Here is a 24,194-nt window from a genome sequence, read left to right on the forward strand (position 1 = left end):
GTTCTCAAAGTTTGTCTTTTCCAACCTGTGATTCTTCCCATCACTCCCTGAATATATACCCCCAAAGAGATTCTTGTGCGTTCAGGGAAGTGCGTGAGGACACTCATGGAGTATCTGGGCAGCGCGTCTCCCGGACCTCCTGACCCCGAACCCTGAATCAAAAAAATAGGGGGCTTTGCAGACCACCAAAACTCAATGTGGTGGTGTGGTAAGAGAACCAGACGGTCTTGTACCCTCAAACTATGAATGGCACACGCAACAGGCTCTGCATCCGCGCAGATTCCCGGGGAGCAACTCGGCAGCCCCGCATCCCCCAGAGGCCCAAGAAATCTACATGAACCTGAACTTGCTGCCCTCGGCCCGGCCTCGGCTACCACGAAATGCGGCAGCGCCACGAAGCCGAGAGGGGCGCGGAGAAAGCCCGGGCACTCTCCGCAACTCGAGAGCCGCGCCGAGCAGCCTACCTTCGGCGGGTTGCTGGGGGAGAGGGCCCGCCGACGGACTAGCTGCTCCCACAGCGGGCCAGCTCGCTGGCTGGCTGCTGCGGAACGAGAGGGCTGCTGCGGGAGCGGGCCGGCTGGCTGGCTGGCTGCTGCGAGGGCGCACGAGCTGCTGAGGGAGCGGACGGCCTGGCCAGCTAATGAGGGAGCTGGCTAGCTGGATACTGAGGGAGCGGGCCAGGTGGCACGCTGGATATTGCGGAACGGACCGGCTGTTTGGCTGGCAAGTTGGGTGGCTAGCTCCTACGGAAGCAGGCTGGCTGTCGCGGGAGCGGACCGGCTGTTTGCCGGCCTAGTTGGCTCACTGCCTGGCGAGCTGCTGCGCCCACGCTGTAGCTGCTGAAGGAGCGCGCGGCACCGCCTCCGCGCTCCCGTTTCCTAGGCGCGCCCCCGCGCCCAGCGCGCAGCCGCACTGCTCCAAAACAGTTTCTTGCTCACGTCGGACGAACCGCTTCCGTTTGCAACGCCGCATTCCGGCCACACCTGCCCGTGCCCGAGCCCCGACTCGCTCCGCCGCCCGGCCCGCCGGAGGAGGACCCCGCGCTCAGCCGCCCCAGCAAGCCATGTCCGAGGAGGGTAAGGGTCGCGGCCGGCCGGCTGGCTCGCCCGCCGAGGGAAGCGGGCGGGACGCGGCGCCGCCGGAGCGCGGGGAACGCTCCCTCATCGTTCGCAACAGCCCCAACGCCCGCTGCCGAGCCGGCCGGGCCACGCCCACCGCGCCCGTCGCTATTCGCCCGTTCCCGCGCGGTCGGCGCTGCCATTGGCTGCTGCTCCTGCCCGTCGCCGCCGCGTCAGCGCCGGCGGGGGCTCGCGCCGCGGGGGTGCGGCCGGCGCGGCTGATGGCGGGCGGGGCTGCGCCTCTTCGCCCCCCCAGAGCGTGCGGGCCCAGCGCGCCGCGGGGGCCCTGCCCGGCAGTGTGTGTTCCCGAGGCAGGAGTAGCGGAAGTTACTCCTCGGAAGTAGTGTGGCCCAGCTACAGCTTGGTTGCCTCAGTTCCAGTGTTGATAGCGGAAAGCTTTTGCTTTCCATAGTCGTCAAATGGCGGGTGAACATAGTGGCAAAATGTTGGGGAGACTTTGCCGTGGAACAGCAGGGTCTCAGCTCTGACAGGTTCCGTCAGCGCTGCAGTTACTCGGGTACAAAAACTGAGTAAGGGAGAAGTGAATGGTGCTCCTAAAGTGAGAGGCCTGACCTAATGATTTCTCTATCAGAAGACACAGTGCATAGCACAACTTAGGTGTCTTAGACTTCAGACACTTTTACTTTGGACCCAGATAGGTCTGTTTCTGCCAATTAACGTGCTTCACCTTGCTCTCCAGAGGCGTGACGTTTATACAGACTCAGATTAGTTTATGCTCGTTTAGCTTGTTGCTGTCACAGAGCTACTCTCTAAAGAAGTTCCGGTTGTGTCTTGCTCAGATGCTAATCTCCGTGTATGACTTCACTGTTAAGGAACTTTTCTGATTAAGAAATAGCCAGTTCACTGTGCAGTTCTACAAGCGTCAACATGAATTAAAGGGGTAGGACTGAGATGTAGGAGGGTGGGAGCTAACCTATGACACCGTGATATAATCCTTATTAAATAAACATACACAGTGATGTGTTTGTTGGTCTTTATCTTTTGTCGTCAATTCTCTGGTCTCCTGATTGGCTTTTTCTGCAACTCAGTAATCCTAGCAAATACTTAGCCTGTACTAATCCCTGGCAGTAGGAAAGATATGCCATTAATAATATTGTTCAATCAAAAGGTGCAGTATGAGTTCCAGTCTTAATAAACACCAGAGGTCTTTGTGTGAGAGTGGTTTACCTTGACTTTGAGTGGTTTTATCATCTCGGTGATCCAAATATGATCTATAAGGGCACAGGAAACCTCTTTTATTATTTTGCTTCTTTCCGTAGTAATTAGTTTGTCTGAGCTTAACATTAGTTTCTGTTGTCTTAGTTGGTTGCAAATTCTGACAACAGCATTCTAGATTAACTGTTTCAGTGTTCAGACACTGTTGTTAAGCATTTTATCTCTGGTAGAGTATTCTGGTGTCTCTGATTCCTGACAGCATATCTAGACAAAAAAAAAAAAATCATCAGAAGTGTGCTAAATTCAAGGATGTGACTTCAGGTGAGCGCTACTTTTTTTTTCTGAGTGCAGTATTTAAACATCTTTATAAAATCCAGTTTGACTTACACAGAGCTTCCATGGCTGGATGTTGCACCTGGGAGTGTTGAGATCATGTTTGTGGAAATACAGAGGCGTGTCTAACCAAACTCTTAGAAAATGAAGAAAACCCACTAGGTTTCTGTGAAAAGTTTTTAGTGATTTTGCAAGAAGCCTTCCAGGAACTCTGCAGTACTGGTTGAGGTACGATTTAGTACTAATTGCTTTCAGCCATCTCTCTCATCAACCTCCCTTTACCATTCTATACTTGATAGTCACTTACATTTGTTTGTGCAACAAGTGAGAGCATTCATCGGGTAATGTCAGATTCAGTACAAGTACTTCCTTATTCCACTGGCTTATGTGATGTATTTTAATAGAAACATACTTGGGGTAAGAAAAAAAGTCTGTTATCTTGTCTTCAGACTTCAGCTGAAGTATCAGATCTGGTTGTATTTCTGTGCTTGTAGCTCCCATTATCGTAGGATGCAGAAATCTGCTTCAAACTCTCAGTTATGTTTGCAGCAAGATTGAGTTAATAGGCAAATGATTACTTAGAGTTGTGATGGAATGATACTAAACCTGAAAAGCACTGGTGTCCTTGGGCTCTCCCTTGTGTTAGTTCACATTTCTGTGTATTTTAGTGCAAGTGTCACGCCATAAATAGCGCAGGATCTAACAGTGATTCAAATTAAGCCTAGCTGTCTCCTTTTGTGGCTTAGTTTCAACCCAGGTAAATTCTTTATTTATTTGGGTGGTGTTGCTTTGCTTGATTTGTTTTGGTATGTAGTTCATAGCTGCTACAGGGTTTTTTTGGGCTTTAATGTTTCTCTTTTTAACTCTGTCTTTGAAAGAGTTGTTGTTTGGTTTTTTTGGTTTTAGTGTTTCTTGATGTTTAATATCAATATCTTTCCATCTTTAAATTATTTTAGAGAAAATAATTGATTTGTCTGTGGCTGGTCAGTGTCCTATCTTTGGTGGTCGGGGTCTGTGTGTGCCCCAGTTTATATTGTAGTTTGGTTGTATTCATCTTTTATTCCTAGATTTCATATTTTTCTTTTTGCTTTCAGCTCTTTTCAGCAGTGCTTGGATTATTTGGGGATAGGTGACAGAGTGGTAGTAAAAAGATACGCTTTTTACCTACGTTGCAGTATGTTGATCAAATGACAGGATTTCCAAAGAAGAGAGGAAATGTTTCAAGTCCCAATTACTTTTAAATATATCTTCCTGTTGGTTAGTGGATATAAACTCTTGGTGATGCTTGGCTTCACAGTGCTGCATAAAAGGCTGTAATTTAATATAGTACAGGATTAGACATAGAGTTGTACATTTTTGGGTGCAAATAATTAAGGTGTAAGTGCCTTTAACATTTCTCAAGCACCTGTTACCTGATGATTTTGTGCAGAAGTGAAGACAACCTCCTGATGAAAGAATTCTAAATGATTAACATAAACATCTTAGAAGTTAAAAAGATCACCTTCAATCTTGGCTTTTTAATATGGTCATTTCACTCTACTGCTGTGTCTATAAATGTCTTTCAAAATGTACAATACACTTTTTTTATGAACTTGAAGCTTTTAGCATATCCTACTGTCTTACTGAAAATACTAAGTCATAGCCTATGTCATATAACTCAGAGTATGCAGTGGGTCTGAAAAGGAAATTAGTTTGGTTATGTTTTCTAATTTTAGATGACTGTTACTTCAGCCTTCAAATAAAAATTTGGAGTTCTCCTAAGCTGATAACTTGATCCAATGATTGGATAAATCAGCCTATTTAATAAGTCTTACTAACGTGTAACCCACTTCACAGTAAAAGCCTTGTTAACCTAAAATATTTTCTTAGTCACACTTTTTAAATTTATAATTTCCTTTCAAGACTTACCAAAAACGTCTAAATATCTATGTCATGAAATTTTCTGTCAGTGGAGTGAGTTAATGTGTATAAATTACTAACTTGGCACAAGAAATGCAGTTGCATCTTCGTCGAAGTCAGAAGATGTAGATGGCTTCATTTTTTTTTTTTCAGGAGCACAAATTAATCCATCGAATTTGGCAGTTTGTGGTTTCTACCTGAGAGTCAGAGTTGTATTTCATACTGTTTGGTGCTATATATGTATGGTAGTATTCTCTATTCCTAGCACTTTAAAGAAGTGTCAGAAATATCTAGAATTTCTTAGAGGACTAAGGTGTCATGTCTTTCAGATTATGGGTAAATAGCTGGAATTTTTTCTTGTCACAAGTTTGTGAAGGTGTGAATAATGTTCTGTGTTCTAATATTCTACAAGTAAACTTCAGGTAATCCTCAACAGTCTTATAGACAAAATATTTTTGATCACATATATATTCCTCTTGCTGATGAATGTAGTCAATCTACAGCAAAGGCATTTAAATTTGTGTACTGACTTTAGAAGCCAGGCAACTAGAATGCATTAAGGAAAGGAAGAAGTGGTTGGTGTAAAGCAAGTCAGTCTACATTCTTGGAGCTGCTTTCCTTATGGTTGCAGTGTGACTGGTCATACTAATAAGCCTTCATGGAAATGGGTGGTGTATTCTAATCTCCAAGTTTCTTGACTGTCCATGTGAAAATGCTGTTCTGAGGAGAGAATAATTTCCTTTCCATGTGTGAAAGCAGCCACATTCAGGAGAGGGTGATGGAAATTTAAAGGCCAGGGGATGAGGAGAATCCTTGCCATCATTTGAGAGGTTAAATGAGAGGCTCTACTGCTTGTTGCTGCATTGCTTCCACATCATCGTAGAAATGTGTTGTAGGTTTGGGGTTTTTTTAATTGAGGTGGTTTTCCTTTCTGCATTTTCTTCTTTGGTTTATGTTTATTCTCCAGCTGTGAGTTGCTGTAACTACAAGCTTTGGAAACACTTTCTGCCCAGAGTCCACTGCACTGTTGAAATTCTGATTTTGAAACTTATTTAAGGGAGGGTGGTAGAGGGTATGGAAGACTGAGCTTTGATTTCAGTATCAACCACTTGTAGAATCTCTCCTAACTTCTGATCATACTGGCCTTCCTCTAGTCCAGATCAAGCTGCTCTGACATTGCTATATCTTTGCTACATGCTGGTTCCACAGAATCTTCGCTCTTCTATACTCATCACTCTGTCTGCCGCAGATTTGAGTGACGTAGTTGCTGATCAGGTAGTGTTGTTTTGCTTGCGTTACTTGAGTGAGGCATGAGATCTGTGGCAAAGATTATGAATATACAGGTAAATTCTGTGCTTTTTAGGATGGCATAAATAACATACAATTTGTATTGCGTTATCTAATTAGGGATAGAAAGAGGACTGCAGGACAGCAGAGGCCCAGCTGTAAATAGGGCATTTGTCAGACCATGCATTAATCTGGCATCCTGGTTGGGGAAATTGGCAGAGAGGATTCTCATCCCTCCTGCTTCGATGCAGATGCACTTTTACCAACTCTTTATTAATTCTCTCCCAAAGTAGGTAGAATACTAAATGATTGTCAACAAAAAAATGTGTGCCTGTGAGGCAGTTAAATAATTCAGCGCATGCTAATAACTCACATTAGCTTGCAATGAACTTCAGTCAGTGAATATTACTGAAGTGTTTTGCTAAAAGCTGGACCTAAATTAAGTTCATGAGTAAGCCTATTGTTTAATTCTATACAGCTGATGAAAACTGGCCAGGAACTGTTTTCTTATTGGCAGCCTAAGCAGCATATCCTGGTGTGTGTCCTCAGCTAAACTCCTTTGTACAGGTCAGCTCTGCCCCAGGTAGCTTTTTGGCTTTGTTTACAGCTGTAAACAAAGCTCTTGACTGTGTGGCAGTTGATGGGTGTTTCTGAACAGACCATCAGTTTCTTAATCAGGTGACAGCCAAATCCAAACCCTGCTGTATTATGTCTTTTGAATTAGATGGGAGTATTGGCCAGAGGGAAAACTGAATGACATGTGGAATTAAACTTCATTCCTACCTTTTGATCTCTTCGAGAAATTGGAAGAGAGCAGGATTTGGAGTGGTTATGTGAAAGTAGAGACCCAAACTGCTGTTCCACTCATGGAGTTGTGATTCATTCTTGGAGCTCAGTCCGTCCTGTGCACTGAACAGGGCAGAGACCCTGTGGAAAATACAGCCTGTGTTACGCATAGTTAGAGTGTCATTATGCGTGTGTGCTGGCTGAGTTTCAGTTTGATTTCCTAACTTTATATGGTTCCTTCCATTAATTTGTTTCATCAAAAATAAATTCCACTCCCTTCCCGACCTTGTCAAAAACACTGGATCTAGCAATAATAACTGTAATACAGTTATTCCAAAACCAGGACATTTTCCTCTTGATGTAGTGTGTTTAATTGGAAAAAATCTGTACTGGCAATTTGCCATTCAGTGTTTCTGCACAGTATTGCATTGGGAGCCAATGTTTGGGTTGATCTGAATACCAAGTATACCATTAAGATTTGTAGGCTGATTTTTTTCGAATGTATTAAGCAAGTCTTAATTATGAAAGTAAAATTTCAAGACCAAATTACTACTTTTTTTCATATGCTTGAATATGTAAACTGGAGTTTGTAGAAGTGCTTGTTACTGGCTTATAACTGTTCCTGTTGAAGCTGGTCACTTTAGGGAGAACTGGGTACTGAACAGTTTCAGAAATCCCACCAACTAAGGAACAGTAAGCTGCTTCCATTCTAGTGTGTGTTAAAACCTCAGTGTCTGTGTTTAAGTGGCTTTGCATTTAGATGCTGAGGTGAGGCTGAATTTTTAGTAGCCTGAGGTACAATTGAGATAATGCGAGATGTGATACAGGCACTACAGCTGTCATCTGCTATGCAGACTGGCCTGTAGTCTTACCTGTTTCTCCTTCTGCATCTGCTAGATTATTTGTGTGTGAAGACTGAGGAAGAGGATGAAGCAGTGATTATGGACCATGGAGAAAATGGACTGTCCACACAAAGCTGCATGCCAGTGCAACAAAACTCTGAAGCAAACAGTGCTGTTCACCACATGGGTCAACTTGCCTATGGTAATTACCGTTCATTTTTATTGTCATCTGATAGTTAATGGCTAGTTTTAATGCCATATGTTCAGTGCTTTGGTATTCAGTGCTTTCTGTGGTACCCGTATCTTTAAAACACGTTTTATTAGAAAGCTACTTTTTAGAAATTGCTTTGCAGTGCCTTTAAAGAGAGGTGCCTTTTAGTTATTACTTTAGAAGTCTTTATAAATAGTGAGTTCACTAAAATATTATGTTTTAAAAAGACAGCTTTTTACTTACTTCAAAGGAATTAATTAGGAAGCAATTTGGAAAATAAATGTCATGAAAGAACCTAGCCTAAAAAATTAGGTTTTTAAATAACCTGTCCAGTGTAACTTAGTACTGGAGATACTGATGTGTGATGATAGCAAGATGGTTGTTGAGGGTGATAAATTATTAGCTGTAAGTAGCCATTGTGGTTGTCTGTAATTCACTGTATTTATATTAACATGCAAGATCAAAGTCTCTCAAGAAATCTTACCCAATGCTTCACTGGCCCAGACAAAAATTCTTCACAGCTGTTACAAGCATTTAGTAAGGCCAGGAGCAGTATTAGCAAGTCAGTGAGGAAAATGACTGTAACTAAGGGAGGGCACTTTCTAGTTTGGGGGATTTTTTTTTTTTTTTAATTCAACCAGTTAACTCTATAGAGAATCCCATCAGTATTTCTCTTCACAGACACAAGTTATATCTGTTTCCTAGATTTGTTGGGTGCTTCTGAGAGCCTTTAGTCTTTTTGGTCTTCTATTTGACAACAGAGTATTCTGTGATTTTCTGTATGTTTATGACTAGAAACAAATTTGGGAGTGGAGGATGGTGAGGATGGTTTGGATGGTTTACTTTGGGTTTTGTCTCTGATACTAAAAATAAACAAAAAAACCCACCAAAATTAAAACTTCTGCCCTAGAAGCTGTCATAGAGAGTTGCTGACCATGATTTTAAGACATGAGTAGTTATTTCAGTATTAATAAATTAATCATGATGCGTGCAGTTGTTTCTTAAAAGGTAAAAGATGGTTTTGTTATCTGGGGGTGTATTAGCATTAGATATTGTCTAGTTAAAACCAAGTATAGTGAGATATATGAGTGAAACACACCACAAGTTTATCTCAAATGTAACTATTGAACTTTGAACTGAAATTGTCTCTGCTTGTTTTTATTCAACCACCATCTTAGACTGGTATCTTGTAGAGCAGTGCCTTTCCTTCAGATCTCGTTCTGTCTGTCCAAACTAGTTTCTTCTACTTTTGTATTGTAATCTTGCCTACAATACGAAGCTGTCAGAGCAAGCTCAACATCACGCAGATAGAGATCTAGGTCTTTATTTCTCCATGCATGCTGCAGAACATCTTTTACTTTGTTTTTTTCTTAGCCATTTATGCTCACAGTCAGTATTACTTTTACTGTTGCCTTTTTTAATACCATTGTGTTTGAAAAAAACAATATGAAATTGAATTTATCATTTCTGATCTAAATTAATTGGATAAATAACTGTTTGATAATAATGCTGGTAAACTAATTTCAAATAATCAAGCAGTCTGAAAGTTTAAAAAAAGGGTGACTGTGCCTGTTTTTACTGTAGTGAAATGTTTAATGCAGTGGGAAACTTGCTGATGTGCTTTGCGTTCGCTTCACTTTCCCAGGAAGCGAAGGCTTGCCAGTGCTTGCTGATCAAACGGCCTCACAAATGAGCCATTCTGCAATGATGCAGAGAGGAAATGGTCACAGCCCTGAAAAAATGGATTTTGTGTTTTTGCGTAATAAAAGAAAACGACTTTCTCCTGCTGTAGTGGAACACAATGTGGTATGTTTCACCAAACAGTAGCCCTTTGTTTTGAGGCCAGTTTCAATGTTATTTGGAATATCATTTTTCTTTCACTGTTGTGTGATGATTTGATGACATCCCGCTGAAGACAAGTAGGGTATCCCTGCGTGGATGCTTCTAGCAAGTCTTGAGCCTCCTACTCTGCAGTCTGTCTGTACACCCAGAGTTGCCCTATCCCAGGTGCAGAATCCAGCACTGTCCTTGTTAAACTTCATACAGCTGGTGGTTGCCCAGCCTCTGATTTGTTCAGATCTCTCTTTGGGGCCTCTCTGCCTTCAAGGGAGTCAACAGCTCCTCCCAATTTAGTGTCATCAAAATATTCAGTATGCTTTCCAATCCTGTGTCCACATCGTTTATGAAGATGTTGAAGAGCACAGGGCCAAGGATGGAGTCTTGCAGAATCTCACTAGTGACAGGTCCCCGGTCTGATGTCACCCCATTCACTGTAACCCTTTGTGCCTGACCCACAAGCCAGTTGCTCACCCATCCCATGATGTGTTTATCCAGCTGTGTGCTGGACATCTTGTCCAGAAGAATCCTCTGAGAGACAGTATCAAAAGCTTCACTGAAATCCAAACAGATTACATCAGCTGACTTCCCTTGATCAGCCAGGTGGGTCAGCTTGTCATAAAAGGAAATTAACTTTGACAAGCAGGACTTTACCCTCCTGAAGCCCTTCTGGCTGTGACTGATGACTCAGTTGTTCTTCAGGTGTTTTTCAGTAACTCCCAGAATAATATCCATAATTTTGCCAGTCATTGTATTCTGCCTGTTGTAATCAAAACAAAAGCATCGCCTACCACCCCCAGACTGCCTTTTCTAAAATAAAACCTGATTGGTTAAAAAAATAAAATTTAAAAGGGAAAAAAACCAAAGCAGACGCATTAAATCCGTGGTGTATGGTGGATGGGATCAGCATCCATCCAGGACAAGGAAAATGCCAGGATTGTCCAGCTGGTGGCGCCGTTCTTCCCGGCTGAAAGCAGTTTTCAAGCGGTGAGAAAATTGCCTGTTCCAGAAATTTGTACAGCTTCTGCTTTCAGTTATACCCACTGAATTCTCATAATTTGGACTCAGAGGTCTTTTCCAATGTAAGTGATTCTGTGATTGCATAAGCTTGGCTGTATAGTACATATAGTTAGATGAGGAAGTTCTGCCTTAGAATAAGCAAATAAAAATGCATGTTATTATATATATATATTCTCTTCCTGTACGCTGCTAAAATTACTTGAAGAAACCAGAGTTCTGAGACTCTGCTATGGCAAACCCAGGGTCAAACTGGTAAGGAAACCTTGTCTGACTGTGAAAGTAGAGTGTGTAGGGAGTCAAGCAGGGCACCTGACCCACCCACTGCAAAGGGGCTTCAGTCCCAGCAGTTACAGTCTCTGGGTGACCACCAGAGTGTCTCCTGCATGGTCAGACAGGAAAGTTTCCTGAACACACCAGTACATTAATAAGATGACTGTGTCAAATCTTGTTTTCTGGGGCCCTCTTGTAGACAAAGGAGGGAATTACAGCTACAACCGAAAGTGTTCAAGTTGGATTTGTAGGAGAATTATTTTAATTTTTCAAAACATTGAATGTTCTTTATGTTATTTCCCAGATGAGAACCAGGGAAGAAGAATATGAAGATAGTGACAGTATAATTTATGAGTATGAACCAGACTATGAATGTGTAAGTTAATTTTCTTTTGTTTGACTTGGAAAAGCTGCTTTGGGGATGCGTGTTTTGAGTAGGCTGAAGTAACATGAGAGATTTGAAGTTGGGATTTACTTGCTTAATGTGATATCCTAAGTCTGTGTATATATTAGTACCTTACACTCTTTTTTTTTTTTTAATATATTATTATTTTAATGAAAAAGGAGAGCATTTTATCTGAAGCTTCCTATACTGGATATCAGGAGAATCCTCTTATGGAGATCCTCAGTTATTGCCAGGTATTTTTTTACCTTTATATCTGAAATGACGTTTAAACAATTTTAGTTAAACTTCAGGAAGAGTTGTGTTATAAACTTGACAACCAGTGACTTGATCCTTTCCAGTTGTTTGCTTGTTAGTTGCCCACATAACTACAATATTTTCAAATTAAAACTAATCTCCTTCATATTCTCTGAACTTTTCATGAGAATACTATTCAAATGTTAAAAGCTTTAATACAAAATGTAGAGTTCGTTATTGGGAGGAACTTCACAGTAACAGGAGAGATACGGCAGTGATACACACCCAGCTATTGAAAGTACATGTTGCTTGCCAAAGGTGTGCCAAAACTTCTGATAGTGTTGTCTTTGTGAGTTCTTTCCTTTTGATTTCTGAAGCAGCAACTGGAAAAATTGAAAATAGATGCACTAAAAATTAAAAGCATCCCATATTTGTTCAGGTGAGCACTTGTGTGACTTGAGTCATTCAGGACATGCTTAATGGAAGTCAATTTGTAAGTGGCTTGTAGCCAAGTGTTAATGTCATGTAAGTCTCCTTAAGCATTCAGCAGTGCTGTGGAAGGAGGTTGGCTATGTTTTAGGGAGGGAGTGCAGCTTTTAATTGAACTTTCTTGGTTTCTTCAGGTTTAGGTTGGGTTCTTGTGAAACAGTACTGTTTTCAGTCTTATGTTTGTTGACAGGCCATGTATGATGCCATTCAGAAGTTGGATAAAAAATTTGATCTGCTTCATCGTAAGGTCTCGGAAATGCAGCATACTCGTATAAAGCCATTGTTGCTCAAACCTGTGAGTATTAAAGACCTAAGGCATTTATTTTTGATTTAATTCTCTCATTTCCTCTGATGCTTATTTAAAAAAACCCAATCCTTTCAGCAAGATTAAAATTAGTAGCAAATTAGTAGACTTAGAATCTATTTCAATTCAATTACTTGAGATTTCTGACTATGTGCCAGCTTTGGTCTCCTGTGTTGTTATTGACTGGTGGCCACAGATTGGCAGTGACCCCCATCAAATTCAGGATGCTGTGATAGATGCTGTAAAATTCTATTTGTATTGGCATGAACAGAAGTGAATTGTGTAGGTGCATCTTAAACTTCAGTATCTTGCTGTTGCACCTTTGCAACATGTGATGTGTTGTCTCATTGGGTTCTGCAGTTAGAAGAGAATTTAAGCACCAGTCAGGTTGGTTCAATTGACTTACTGAATTTTAGATCTCAGCAGTATGTTGTCATATCCATTACAGTATAAAATTTATTATTTTTCTTAATGAAAACTCCCTTTTAAACATTTTTAACAAGGTTTGATATTGAGTACACAGTATTCATTTTGTTCCTAAATGGTCAATCTACTGTTACCTAAGGAGACGCAATATTAGTACTTCTAACATTGATCTTTAAAAGGAAAACATAACAGATGATTTTTGAAAAAGATCATAAAATCCATAATGAATTTTTTGTCAACAACGTTGCCAAGCTTTTAATGTGGCAGAGATGATTCTACTGTCAGGAGATGTCAAGACAACAGTAAGGCCATTTGCTTTAAGGGTGGATGAAGCTGAATTTCTCACACCTGTCAGATATCAGTGGGATACTAGGTTTTATCTGGCATGTGTTTTTGTTTTCAACTCCAAGCTTGTGCTGTCCACACATGGAAAACCACAAGTTTCAGAGAATAAACTGATCTTGTCACCTACAAATGAACCCTGTGCTTTTACCCTCCCCTCTGATATGTGGGATGGCAGCTGCTTTAATGTTTAGATTTTTGGGTTAAAAGTGACCTGCACCGCTTTTTTTTTTGGCCTTTTTTTTTTTTTCCCCCCCTGAAGGTTTTTATCCCTATAAAGAGTAAGATGCACCCTGCCAGCTATTTTCTTAGGTTCTGCCATTTAAAACCATCAGGAATGCTGTTGGGTTTTTTTATAGCTGTACCATTGCTGTCCTTGTGAAGGGCTAATGGAATGGTTCTTGGTAAAGGTACTTGGTTTTATTAGGTGATCTCCAAACCTGGGGAAACAGACAGGCTGTCAGAGACATAAGACTTCCTTAAGATCATAGGTTTTTTGAAATTACAAGGGTGAACTATAATGAGATTTCTCTAAAAAACAAACAAACAAAACCACCAAAAATAAAATAAGAAAAATCCACATCTCATCTACATTTGGTGGCTTCTGCTCAGTGACTTGTGCTTTGAACTAGAATGCATGCTGTATGGTTTTTATTAAAAGTACTTGAAGTGACGGAAAACGTAGCCCATCTCTCAGTTTGTCTGTCTCAGGCTCTTTGGAATCTTCATTGTAGATGAGATCTGAATGTTTAATTTTTCAGCTAACAAGTGAAAGAAGAGAAAGTGTTTGGGTGTTTTCTTGTTTGAAAGGAAGCTAGCTTGGCAGTGGATACATTCCTTGAAAATTCATCAGCCAATGACTGGGTCAATGACTGAAAAAATTTAATTTTTATTTTGCCTATTTATTTTTTTATCAAGCTCTAGAAAGTAATTTTGCCACCACCCCAGGTGGAAAAAATTTGAGAAACACTGAAGCTGACAAGATAAATTCGTAGTGTTGCAATTACAAGTGAGAATAGAAGAAAGTAGAGGGAAGGCTAAAACCTGATAACTCTAAGTAAGTGACAGAGACTACTTCAAGGAAGAGTGTGCGGTCAATAGCATAATTACTAAAATCTGGTTTTCCTGGTTTGTTAAAAAAAACCAAACCAAAATTAATCTATGTCTAATTTAACCTTTTAATTGTTTTTTTGAATTACGTTTGCAGAAACCAGTTGGATTTAAATACAGAAGTTCCAGTCATCTACACCCAGGAAAAATAAGAGTACAAAAACACATGGAAAGGGATTTAAGTCTTCATCTTTCTTCATCAGGCCAGGGAGGGCATAGCCCAGTTGTAAGGGTTGCTTTACAAAATGGCCACGTTCAAGTCAATTCCAAAGTGAAACATGCCCAGCAGAGCTTCCAGCTTGAATCTCAGCAGCCTGAGCAGCCTGTTGGAAGGGAGAGCCCACCACTCCCCACTATAGTTTCTACACATTCATTGCATTCATCATACACAGCAACTAATGGAATGCCTGACCTTTCACCACAATCAAATCTTGCTCCCAGTATTGTGGAAAGTACTGTCAACTTTGCATCTTCACCAGTGGCATCCCCATCAATACCAGCACCATCTGAGCCCAGTAATGAAAATAATGCTGTGGAGTTGAACTACAGAAATACATCTGAGGATGTGAATATTAGTGAAGAACTACCATCTTCTTCAGTCTTCATCAATCCTAACTTTGGTGAGTTCCTTTGCGAGAAATAGTCAGAAACAAAAGCTAAAAGAAATGGCTGGTACTACCACAAACTTTGATTTACAGTAGGTGCTTTGGATTCTTTTAACTCTAGGCTCTTTTTCTCTCGTATTGTAACCTTTTTTAACCTGTGTATAATTCACAAGCAATGTGTGCATGCTATCCATGTGTTGGAGGAGGAAAAAGAGATTGCCACAAAAGCTAAGTGAGTCATATACCTGTGTGCATGTTTTAAGAAAGCAGCTTACCTGATCTGTGTGAAGGAAATACCTGTTTTCTTCTTGTGGGGGATTTTATCCATGAAAAATCCTTTCTATACTCAAAGCCTGCAGTGTTTGCTTTCTTTCAAAATACTTCGTTCCATAGGAAAAGAAGAATTCTATAGATCTTTGCATTATAATAAAGATACACATATAACATAGCACCATGTATTAAAAACTAATGTCTTCTTAAAGTGTAAATGCCCCAAGTTATGTGCAAGGCTGAGCTATGACTTTTTCATTGCTTTTGGCCTAAAAAGTAAGTTTGTACAGCTGAAGAGCGGCATGAATAGTAGATGAAATACTCAGCTGTCTATCTAAAAATTTGTGAACAATCTGTGATTTAGCAGTTCTATGTATGGATATGCCACTCTTCATGAGTCAGTGTCTTGAAAACATACATGGTATCTGCACATGTTAAATAGGCCAGTGTGAACATTGTGGACAATTGGCTGTTTAATGTATTTTCTTGGGTGTTTTGATTTCACTTAGTTATGTTGGTGGTTAATGTGAATCAAAAATACACTTCTGCTACCATTCCAATTTAAAGCTGCTTTTGTAAGAGCAAAGATGAGCAGTAATACATAGTAGAATTAACTGTAGTAGAGAACATACTCTGAAAGTCAAGAGAAAGAGTTTGAAAAAATGTTCTAACAACTTGCTTGAGATTTTAAATATTTTTCTTTGAATGTTTATGTTTTACAAAAGAGTTTGTTGGTGATCCAGCAAGAAATGTAAAAGTTCTTGGAAACCATTTGTTGAAGGCTCAGCAAAAGACTAAACCCAAGTATGCAGCGCGCCACTTGGTTCGTGTCTTGTTCCCCAAGAAGACTTTATTGTGCAGCATTATGGGAGCAAGTGCACGAGGGCGCAGGACATTGGACCCAAACAAAATTGCTGCAATAAGAGGTATGTTACCTTTCAAAATGCACAGTTTTACTTCTTTCATGCTTAACGAAGTTTTGAACTTACGAGGAGCCCTTTTCTGTATGTTTCTGGCTAATCATTGTCTGACAGCTGATGAACACATAAATGCCATAGTGGATGTGCTCCACTGTACAATATCTTTTTGTTTTGAAAGTCCTGCTTTGTAATAATCAATGTTCATTTTTCTTCAATGTGGATAAAAAAATTCCAGTTTCTTCTAGTTTTATGTACATCATGTTCATCACTCATGCTTGCTATCTCTGAATTTTTAATTGCAGTTTATTTTGTGTTTGTGTGTGCCATGGATTTTGTCAGTGATTTTCTGTTTGGTTGATTTGGGTTGGTTTATGGCCATGGTATACCTGGGACAAACATTAACTGGTGTTTTTGAAACATTCTTATGTGCGATTCTCTTGATTGAGAAATGGTGAAGATGGAGGGGGCTTTTTTTTATAAATGTCAAGTCATTTACACAGATCCCATGGCACGTACGTATTAAAGGGTTAAAATTGAGTGTGATTATATAAACCATGTGAAATAGTTGCAGCAACAGCATTACCCTGTCTCTGTTCTTTTACAGGGGTGGTGGTGGTGGTGGTTTTGGAGTTTTTTTTAAAGTTAGTGCGATAAATCATGCATTTCCTCTAATTCTAGCAGGAAATGTTTAATATAATAAAAGCATTATTCACAACATCTCAAAAAGTATCACAGAACATCTTGAATTCATAGTGCTTCTTAGTTTCAAAATATAAGTTTATTATCTTTATTTTTCAATGGAAGTCTGAAGCTTGTAAATGGAGAACAGGAAACATGAAGCATTAGTTAGCTTTCTCTCTGTTTCTAAATTAGGATACTTCTAAATACTGGCCTTTGTCATGAAGCTTAAAGCATTTTGTATATTTTATATGTAGAGTTTCTTGCAACCAACTTTCCAACCTATGATTTGAGCGAGCATGGAAAAGACTGGAAGACCTGTATCACAAATGTCAATGCTATGATCCGCTGTTTACGCTCTGAAACCAAAGCAAACTCAGCAAGTTCGCCGAAGGTGATCATTTATTAAGTATTAAGTTTGTGCTTTTTTCTCAGATGAATTATTTGACCTCCTCATGGTACAAGTGCTGTAACTGGAAATTCCTTGGATTCTGTCTCTGCGTTGCTCAGAGCAGGCCTGCTGACTGCAGCACTGGTTCCATGTTGGGAATACTGGAATATGCCTTTCTCTTGCTCTGCCTCTTCCTGCTCCTGTGTCCAAAGTTCAGTTAAGATACGTTCAGGCATAGGATACTAAAAGGAAAGCACTGCAAACATTGCCCAGAAGTAGTGTCAAATTTGATTGAGAGCTTAAACAAGTAGCTGGTAGCACTTGTTTTCACCTGCTTTTTTTTTTCAGGTATATCCAGCCATGCATTTCAGTTTTATATTGACTGAAACATCACTCCCAAAACACCTCGAACTCCATTTACCTCTGCTTCTAAAATGCTCTGTGCACATCTTTCAATACTTACTAACTGTTCCACCTGTGGTTTTCATGATAGAAATTCAGGCATAACTATATTGTAAATATCTGAAATCTAATTTATGCTAAATGTGAAGTAAGCTGGAACACTAATTAGAAAACTGGTAGGCTTCTCTCAGTGCTGCATGTACTAACCTCATTTAATGTTTCAGGAGACAGCTGAGGGAAAAGAAGAAATGACTGATGCTCCTGATACATCTCATTGGGTAGATTTAAATTATAAAGAAGATAGTGGAGACAATTCTCAAAACTCTCAGAAAATGACTGGCTCCACAACTGACACATTGCAGAATTCAGGACTGGATAAGTTTCCAGAAGCTTTCCACATATCTTCGGTCAAGAAACAACAGTGTTTGGAACCAATGGGTAAACTAAGAAATTTCTGTTTCCTGGAATTGCTTGTTACATTTTAAATGGTCAGTGAGAGGCAGAAGATGCTACTGTAGGTATAATTGTATAGTAAAGGGATTTTCTGAACTATGTGACTCCTCTTTTTCTCTTGAGGCAGTCACTTGGTGTATACATAGTAAGTCTTTTTGAGAATGAGCAAGAACGTTATATCTGGCTAACAGAATTTGTGTTTGCATTTACCAGTGACCCATAATGCATATCCACTCTCACATTGGGAAGTTCAGCTTCAGTTACTCCATTCAGTTGCCCTGGCTTTTTTCTTTTATTTGGTAGATATTCTGCCTTAAACAAGCAATCTAGCTCAGAATAGCTAATGAATGGTATTGCAATTTCAGAAGAAAAAGCACACCTTTCTGCAAAACTGACTCTTTAGGGCAATAAAAATCTTAAAGCAGCCTTTATATTTTCACTTTTTTTAAGGAAAGTGTGCAATATACAAATGAATTGTGAAAAAAATCCATGTAGCACTTGTGATGCTTAGAGACCCTCAAGGAAAATGAGCTTAGTTGCCCTTGGAAGTAATTTATCTGATTGGGATCACTTTGGGGCTGTATCAGCTCTGTTCCTGCACCCAAGATTTGTTAGTCAGATCCCACAGACCTGTCTATGTACTAAAAATCTTGCATTTTTTCTTACTGATGTTTGCAGTGAAGTCAGGTGGAAGTAGTTAAAAAATATTCACTCTTTTTCTGTTTCCACTTACAGGATCTAAGCACCACTGAAATAGCAGAACTTTTATTTACTTACATACTTGGAAAAGCATCATCTTTTCGCATGAGATGAAAACAAGTTAGAAAGCAATCATTAATAATGCAGATTGCACTGCTGAAGACAGATCAGAAGTACTGTTACATGGTTGTAAACCAGGCAGGGTTTTCTGGCTGCTTGGCCATGTGTCTGCAATGTGTTTCACATTAGCATTAGCCGTAGTGTTACGATTTTGGTCTGGTCGTTCCAAGTAAGGAGGGCAGTTTCTGGGTGAACATTTTGTGTTAGTTTTGATTTAATACAGCCGCTTTGAAGCATGGTCAGTGTTGGATGAGTAAAATATCTCTCTTCCCTCCATGACATCTTCTCTAGAACCTCTTGGGAGCCCATGGCGCAATGTTCAGTTGCCTTTCTCAGTCATTTATGTCGCTAAGGGGAAGACACGGCCAGAGTTGTCAGCTCGCTTCCTAATTCGTCATATGTTCCCTGAAGAAGTGCTGGTGAAAAGCAACGTGTATGGTAGTCTTGATCGTGGCATGAGCCCACTGGATTCCAATAAAATTAATGCTCTCAGAGGTAAGTAAGAAAATCTCTGTTAAATCATAATGTGGGGAAACTAATAAGAGTATTAACTTTGTATCCTGTGAACAAAGCATGGAGCTTCAGAAATTAGTCTGTGAAACTGTTCTTACAGGCATTTCTGCAAGCAGTGGAACAAATTAGGAGGAAGTAGATGAAGTTATATTTTAGGAGCTCAAGAAATTCTTCAGCTCATGAACCTGGTTTGTATGGGAAAAGTCAGTTGCCATGACATTGGCTTGAAAGGGCAATGCAGTGGGAGATGGAAGCAATCCCTGAGGATTCTGGAGGACATCAGAGATAATTTCTTGATACAGGGGCTGTGTAGATGAAGCACAAAGCAGAGATGTCATGTACAGCAGGTTATGGCTCCCTTCACAAAAAGGGTTGTTGTGTGATAATTGGTGGTGGCATTGCCTGTAGAGATTATGAAACTGTGGGCCCTGAGGTCCTGAGTAGAGTTAGAAGGGTCCAAGTATATATAGGCTCTATATCTTGGGAGAGCAGACTTTGACATATTTGGGAAAGTCTCAGATGGGAGCTTGTGAGAGACAGCTCTGAATAGGAGAGAAGCTCATGGAAGTTGGCAGATCTTTAAGGACAGCCTTCTGCGAGCACATGAGAGTCCATCTTGATGCTTAGGAGAACTGAGAGAGTTACGGGGAGACAAGTTGGGCTAAGCAGGGAATTCATGACTGAGCTCTGGAGCAAAAAAGCCACATGTAGAGATTGGAAGCAAGGAGAGCTTATGAAGTGGAATTTAGCAACTGTTGTGGTTTAACTCATCAGGTAGCTAAACACCACACAGCTGCTTGCTCACCTTCTTCCTCTGTGTCCTGTTCCCCCGCCCCACCCACTGGGATGGGGGAGAGAACTGGGGAAGGACTGCCTCTGAGGGTACAGCATTCATGCTAAATAAAATGGAGCTGTGGCTCACACCCTCTGGGGTAATGTCTGGGCATAGCCTGAGGGACAGAGCATGCCAGAAACCATTCCCAGTATGGCAACCATTAGCCTGGGAAACTTTGCCACTTAAATGTCTATATAGGCATGTAGATGTATTTTCTTTCTTGACATTTTGAGCTTAAGAAGCATTCAGAAGATCTGTTAAGTGTGTCTTAGGGCTGCAGGAACACCATGTAGGCCACAGAGCAGATGAGAGACAAATCCTGTGTGTTGTGGTTGCAGCCAGGCCGTGTCACTTGGCTCTGGGGCCAGAGGATAGTCTCTGGCCCTGTTTCGTTGAACACAGCCTGACTGGATGGCAGCACCAGCTCCCTGAATGTTACCCTGCAGAGCAGGAAGGGTCCCTAAGTATAGCCTTACTATAGTCCCAAAGATTGGTCAGTTTTGGTGAGAGAAAAGACGTAACTTTAAAAGCCATTTTGTGGACCATGCTCAGAGGCTCTGTAGACCTTGTAGGAATTCCAGTTCTGTGCTGTTCCTCTGAGGCCAAGTATTCTTGAATTTACTGTTGGGGATGGAAGTAAAAAGAGCCTGCTGCTGTTTCAGCCAACAGCTTGTGTATCCTTTCTCAGCATAGTTTATACCAGGAGCATCATAAGGCACACTTACTCTCCCCTTTACCTCTCCTCCTGGAGCAGAGTGAACTGCAAGAGCACAAGTTTTTATTTCAAGTTATTTTCTTCCTTCAGACGAAAGTTTTTCTGGCAAAATGGGTTTCTAGGTTTTTAACTACAAGTTAAAATACTAACTGTAAACAATGATACTCAGATTTTTGCTGTTATATGGAAGAACAAAGCTGACACAATGTCTACTAGCTATACCTTTCTACTGTGAAGGCAAATCTAGATGTTAATCAGAGAAGGAGAAGCAATATTGCCTTTGATTTGAAATTACAGATGAGAATTCCTTTTTAGTGTTTATTTAAGTCTTTTAGAGGTTTGCTTAGAGAAAATGTGTAATTCAGCTCAGCTCAGAAGGACAATCACTCCTCAATAACTTTAAAAACCGATTTTAATTCTGGTTTTAAGCTACTCATTTTAAACTACTCATTTTACTCATGGAAGGAGTGAAAGGTACCATAGTCCTACCCTTTTCATGTCATTGCTACCAAACTCAAGTATTTGTTTACTGATCTTATTTGCAGTACGGTAAGGAATGAGCTCTCGCAGTTTTTCTGTCCCTGTGTTTCCTTTACACCTGTGTTATGCTGAATTGCTGTGTTTAATTTTAGTGAATATAGTTGTCAGAGTGCTCAAGGAGTGCTTGGTCCTGCTTAATACTGGTCATTCTGAAATGGAGGCCCAGGTTTTTCTTCGCTAGCTGACCACATTAGAAGCTGAAGTTATTCAGCACTTCAAGGATCAAGACCACATACATGGTCATGTTTTCTTTTCATATTTTGTTCTTATGCTTAGACCTTTTTTTACTCATTTTCAAATCTAACAGAAAGAGGGAAAACAGTATCTGCCCTGCTTTGCTTTTCAAGGCTTGTAATATGCCTAGCTGTCCTGGTTTGGTAGCATGCACTTGCTCTAGTTTAATTAGATCCAGAAAGAGTATATAGCTTGCATAAGTAATTGATAACTCACTATTACATATTTGTTTATTTTTAGACTTTCTTCAAGAGAATTTTCCATCCTTTGATCTAAATGAAAGTGGATTTGATTGGAAGGCATGCGTGGCTGCCATAAACAGCACAATCCGCAGTCTCAGACACGAGCTTAAAAAGGCTACGTCTGGAATCCGGCAGAGGGCCCTGGCAGTGCCGCCCTTGAGGGCAGAGTCCCCCAAAGAATCCCACTTCCGTAAAGCCAGTGGAAAGCAACACTCTCATCTCAAAAGTTGAAGCTCTCTAACAGCTGTCTCAAATCTTAATTTAGCAGGTTTTTATTAATTCTGTGTAGAAGCCTGTAACATCAAGCTGTCCTATTCAGCTGAGTTGTCAGCAGCACTAAATAATATCACTTCATGAGACCAAAGTTAGCAGAAGACTTGGGAGCCCTAACTCTTCGCATAAGTAGTGTTTGTGCTCCTCAGAAATAATTTTCACTGTTCCCTATAGCATTTGCAATGTGCTCTCTCCTAAAAGCATCTTACTCTCATGATTCATTGAATCTGAAAGATTAATCTGATTAGAAAAGATGCACTGTGCATCAGTTCAGCAGAAGCAGATGGAAAAGAGGAGAGGAAAGAGTGGTCCTCCTTGGAGGATGAATCACAGCCAGCTAAATTATCTCATTATGTGTGAGGAATTAAATTTGCTTTGACAATTGGATATCTTCAGCAAAAATATCAGAAAGGAAAAAATCTTTTAAATTGCATTTTGTTAACTTGTTGTATCTGGACTTGATGATCTTGGAGGTCTTTTCCAACCTATGATCTCTCACATTTTTGCCTGCTATAGCAGTCTTTTTTGTAGGATAAGAGGCAGACAACAGTGTAAGTACAGCTGGTAATACTGCTTTGCTCTGATTTAGCTCTATAAAAAGGACAAAAAAACCATCCAAAACAAACAATCCAATGGTTGGTTCTGTTTTTTCTTAATGAAATTTAAGGAAAATACTTCTTCAGGATCCTGGACTCCACCATTTTGTGGTTATTGCAGCTGAGGCTTCACATTTTCAGCAAATCCCTTGTTGTAGGTGCATATGAGGTCCAGAAAAGCACCTCTCTGTCAATAATAAATGTTCATGCCTTTGCCTTTCCTTTCTGTCCACATAAGACTCAGATTTATTAGTGCAGTAAGTTATATATTTTAAAAAAAAGAACAAACCAAACAAGCTAATTTTAACAAACTAATTTTCAAAATCACTTGGATGTTGAACTCTTAAAAATAAATAAAAATTAATTACCGTATATATTCAATTTCACATCTTGCTCAGTTTCATTTGTAAGTTAAAATTCAACAGTAGTACCTGTACAGAAGTTAATGGGGTTTTTTGTTGGGTAGGTTCTTTGGTATTTTTTTGTTCATTTGTTTTCAAAAGAGGAAGTAATCATAGAATCGTAAAATATGCTGAGTTGCAAGGGACATAGCAGGATCATCAAGTCCGACTCCTGACTGTGTACAGGACCATCCCCAAAAATGATACCATGTGCCTGAGAGCACTGTCCAAATGCTTTTTGAACTCTTGTCAGGCTTAGTGCTGTGACCACTTCCCTGGGGAGCCTGTTCCAGTGCCCAGCCACTCTGTGGGTGATGAACCTTTTCCTGATATCCAACCTAAACCTCCCCTGACTCAGCTTCATGCCATTCCCTTGGGTCCTGACACCGGTCACAAGAGTGAAGAGATCAGTGCCTGCCCCTCCACTTCCCCTCACCAGGATGTTGAAGACCACAATGAGGTCTCCCCTCAGTCTCCTCCAGGCTGAACAAACCAAGTGACCCAAAAGTGCCCCCAGCACTCAAGGTGAGGCTGCCCCAGTGCAGAGCAGAGCAGGACAATCCCCTCCCTGGCCGGGCTGGTGATGCTGTGCCTGTTGTTCCCCAGGACACAGCTGACCCTCCTGGCTGCCAGGGCACAGCTGACTCATGTTCAACTTGCCATTGACCAGGATCCCCAGGTCCCTTTGCATAGCTGCTCTCCAGCCTCTCGTTGCCCAGTCTATGCACAGAGCCAGGGTTGCCCTGTTCCAGGTGCAGAATCCAGCACTTGCCCTTGTTAAACTCCATACGGTTGGTATAAGCCTTTCTGCATCAGTCACACGGTCCTCCCAGTATCTGTACTGGCTGACTGGTGTGTGAACTTGCCTTGCCACTTGTGTTGGGTCTGAGTGCAGTCTCAGACATCCAACTTCTTCACAGAAGGAAGCTTCTTGGAAGACTGGCATAGGAAGTGGATTTTACCTGTGAAAGTTGTGGAAACTGGGGCTTCCAAAATAATGCCTGTACATAGCAGAATTAGATTGAACTAAATCTGTCCTCTCCTAGGCAAAGGTTTTATGGTTTATTTGCTAGCAATAGGATAAAACTGAACTTATTCTCACTTCACCTGCTGTTCATAACAGTCTGTATTATATGGAGTATAGGATCAGCTTTTTAATTGCAAGTTAGGATATGCAATGGCCTTATCAAATATAAAATTAGTTGGTAATTTAAGTTC

General features: G+C 40.7%; 1 protein-coding gene across 2 annotated transcripts; it reads left to right on the forward strand.

Moving 5' to 3' along the window:
- The first annotated feature begins 918 nt into the window (after positions 1-918).
- BEND2 (BEN domain containing 2) lies at positions 919-23,084 on the forward strand. Of its 2 annotated transcripts, XM_048287072.1 has the most exons (12): positions 919-1,076; positions 7,497-7,643; positions 9,298-9,458; positions 11,083-11,154; positions 11,343-11,417; positions 12,098-12,202; positions 14,187-14,709; positions 15,690-15,890; positions 16,820-16,956; positions 17,580-17,793; positions 18,919-19,122; positions 21,705-23,084. In XM_048287072.1, exons 1-12 carry the CDS (start codon positions 1,064-1,066, stop codon positions 21,935-21,937), a joined length of 2,085 nt encoding a protein of 694 aa, XP_048143029.1. In that variant the 5' UTR covers positions 919-1,063; the 3' UTR covers positions 21,938-23,084. The 2 variants fall into 2 exon arrangements, with proteins under 2 accessions (XP_048143029.1, XP_048143036.1); XM_048287079.1 differs by lacking the exon at positions 9,298-9,458.
- The last annotated feature ends 1,110 nt before the right edge of the window (positions 23,085-24,194 follow it).

Source organism: Corvus hawaiiensis, chromosome 2 (genome assembly GCF_020740725.1).
Source record: "Corvus hawaiiensis isolate bCorHaw1 chromosome 2, bCorHaw1.pri.cur, whole genome shotgun sequence".
Lineage (NCBI taxonomy): Eukaryota > Metazoa > Chordata > Aves > Passeriformes > Corvidae > Corvus > Corvus hawaiiensis.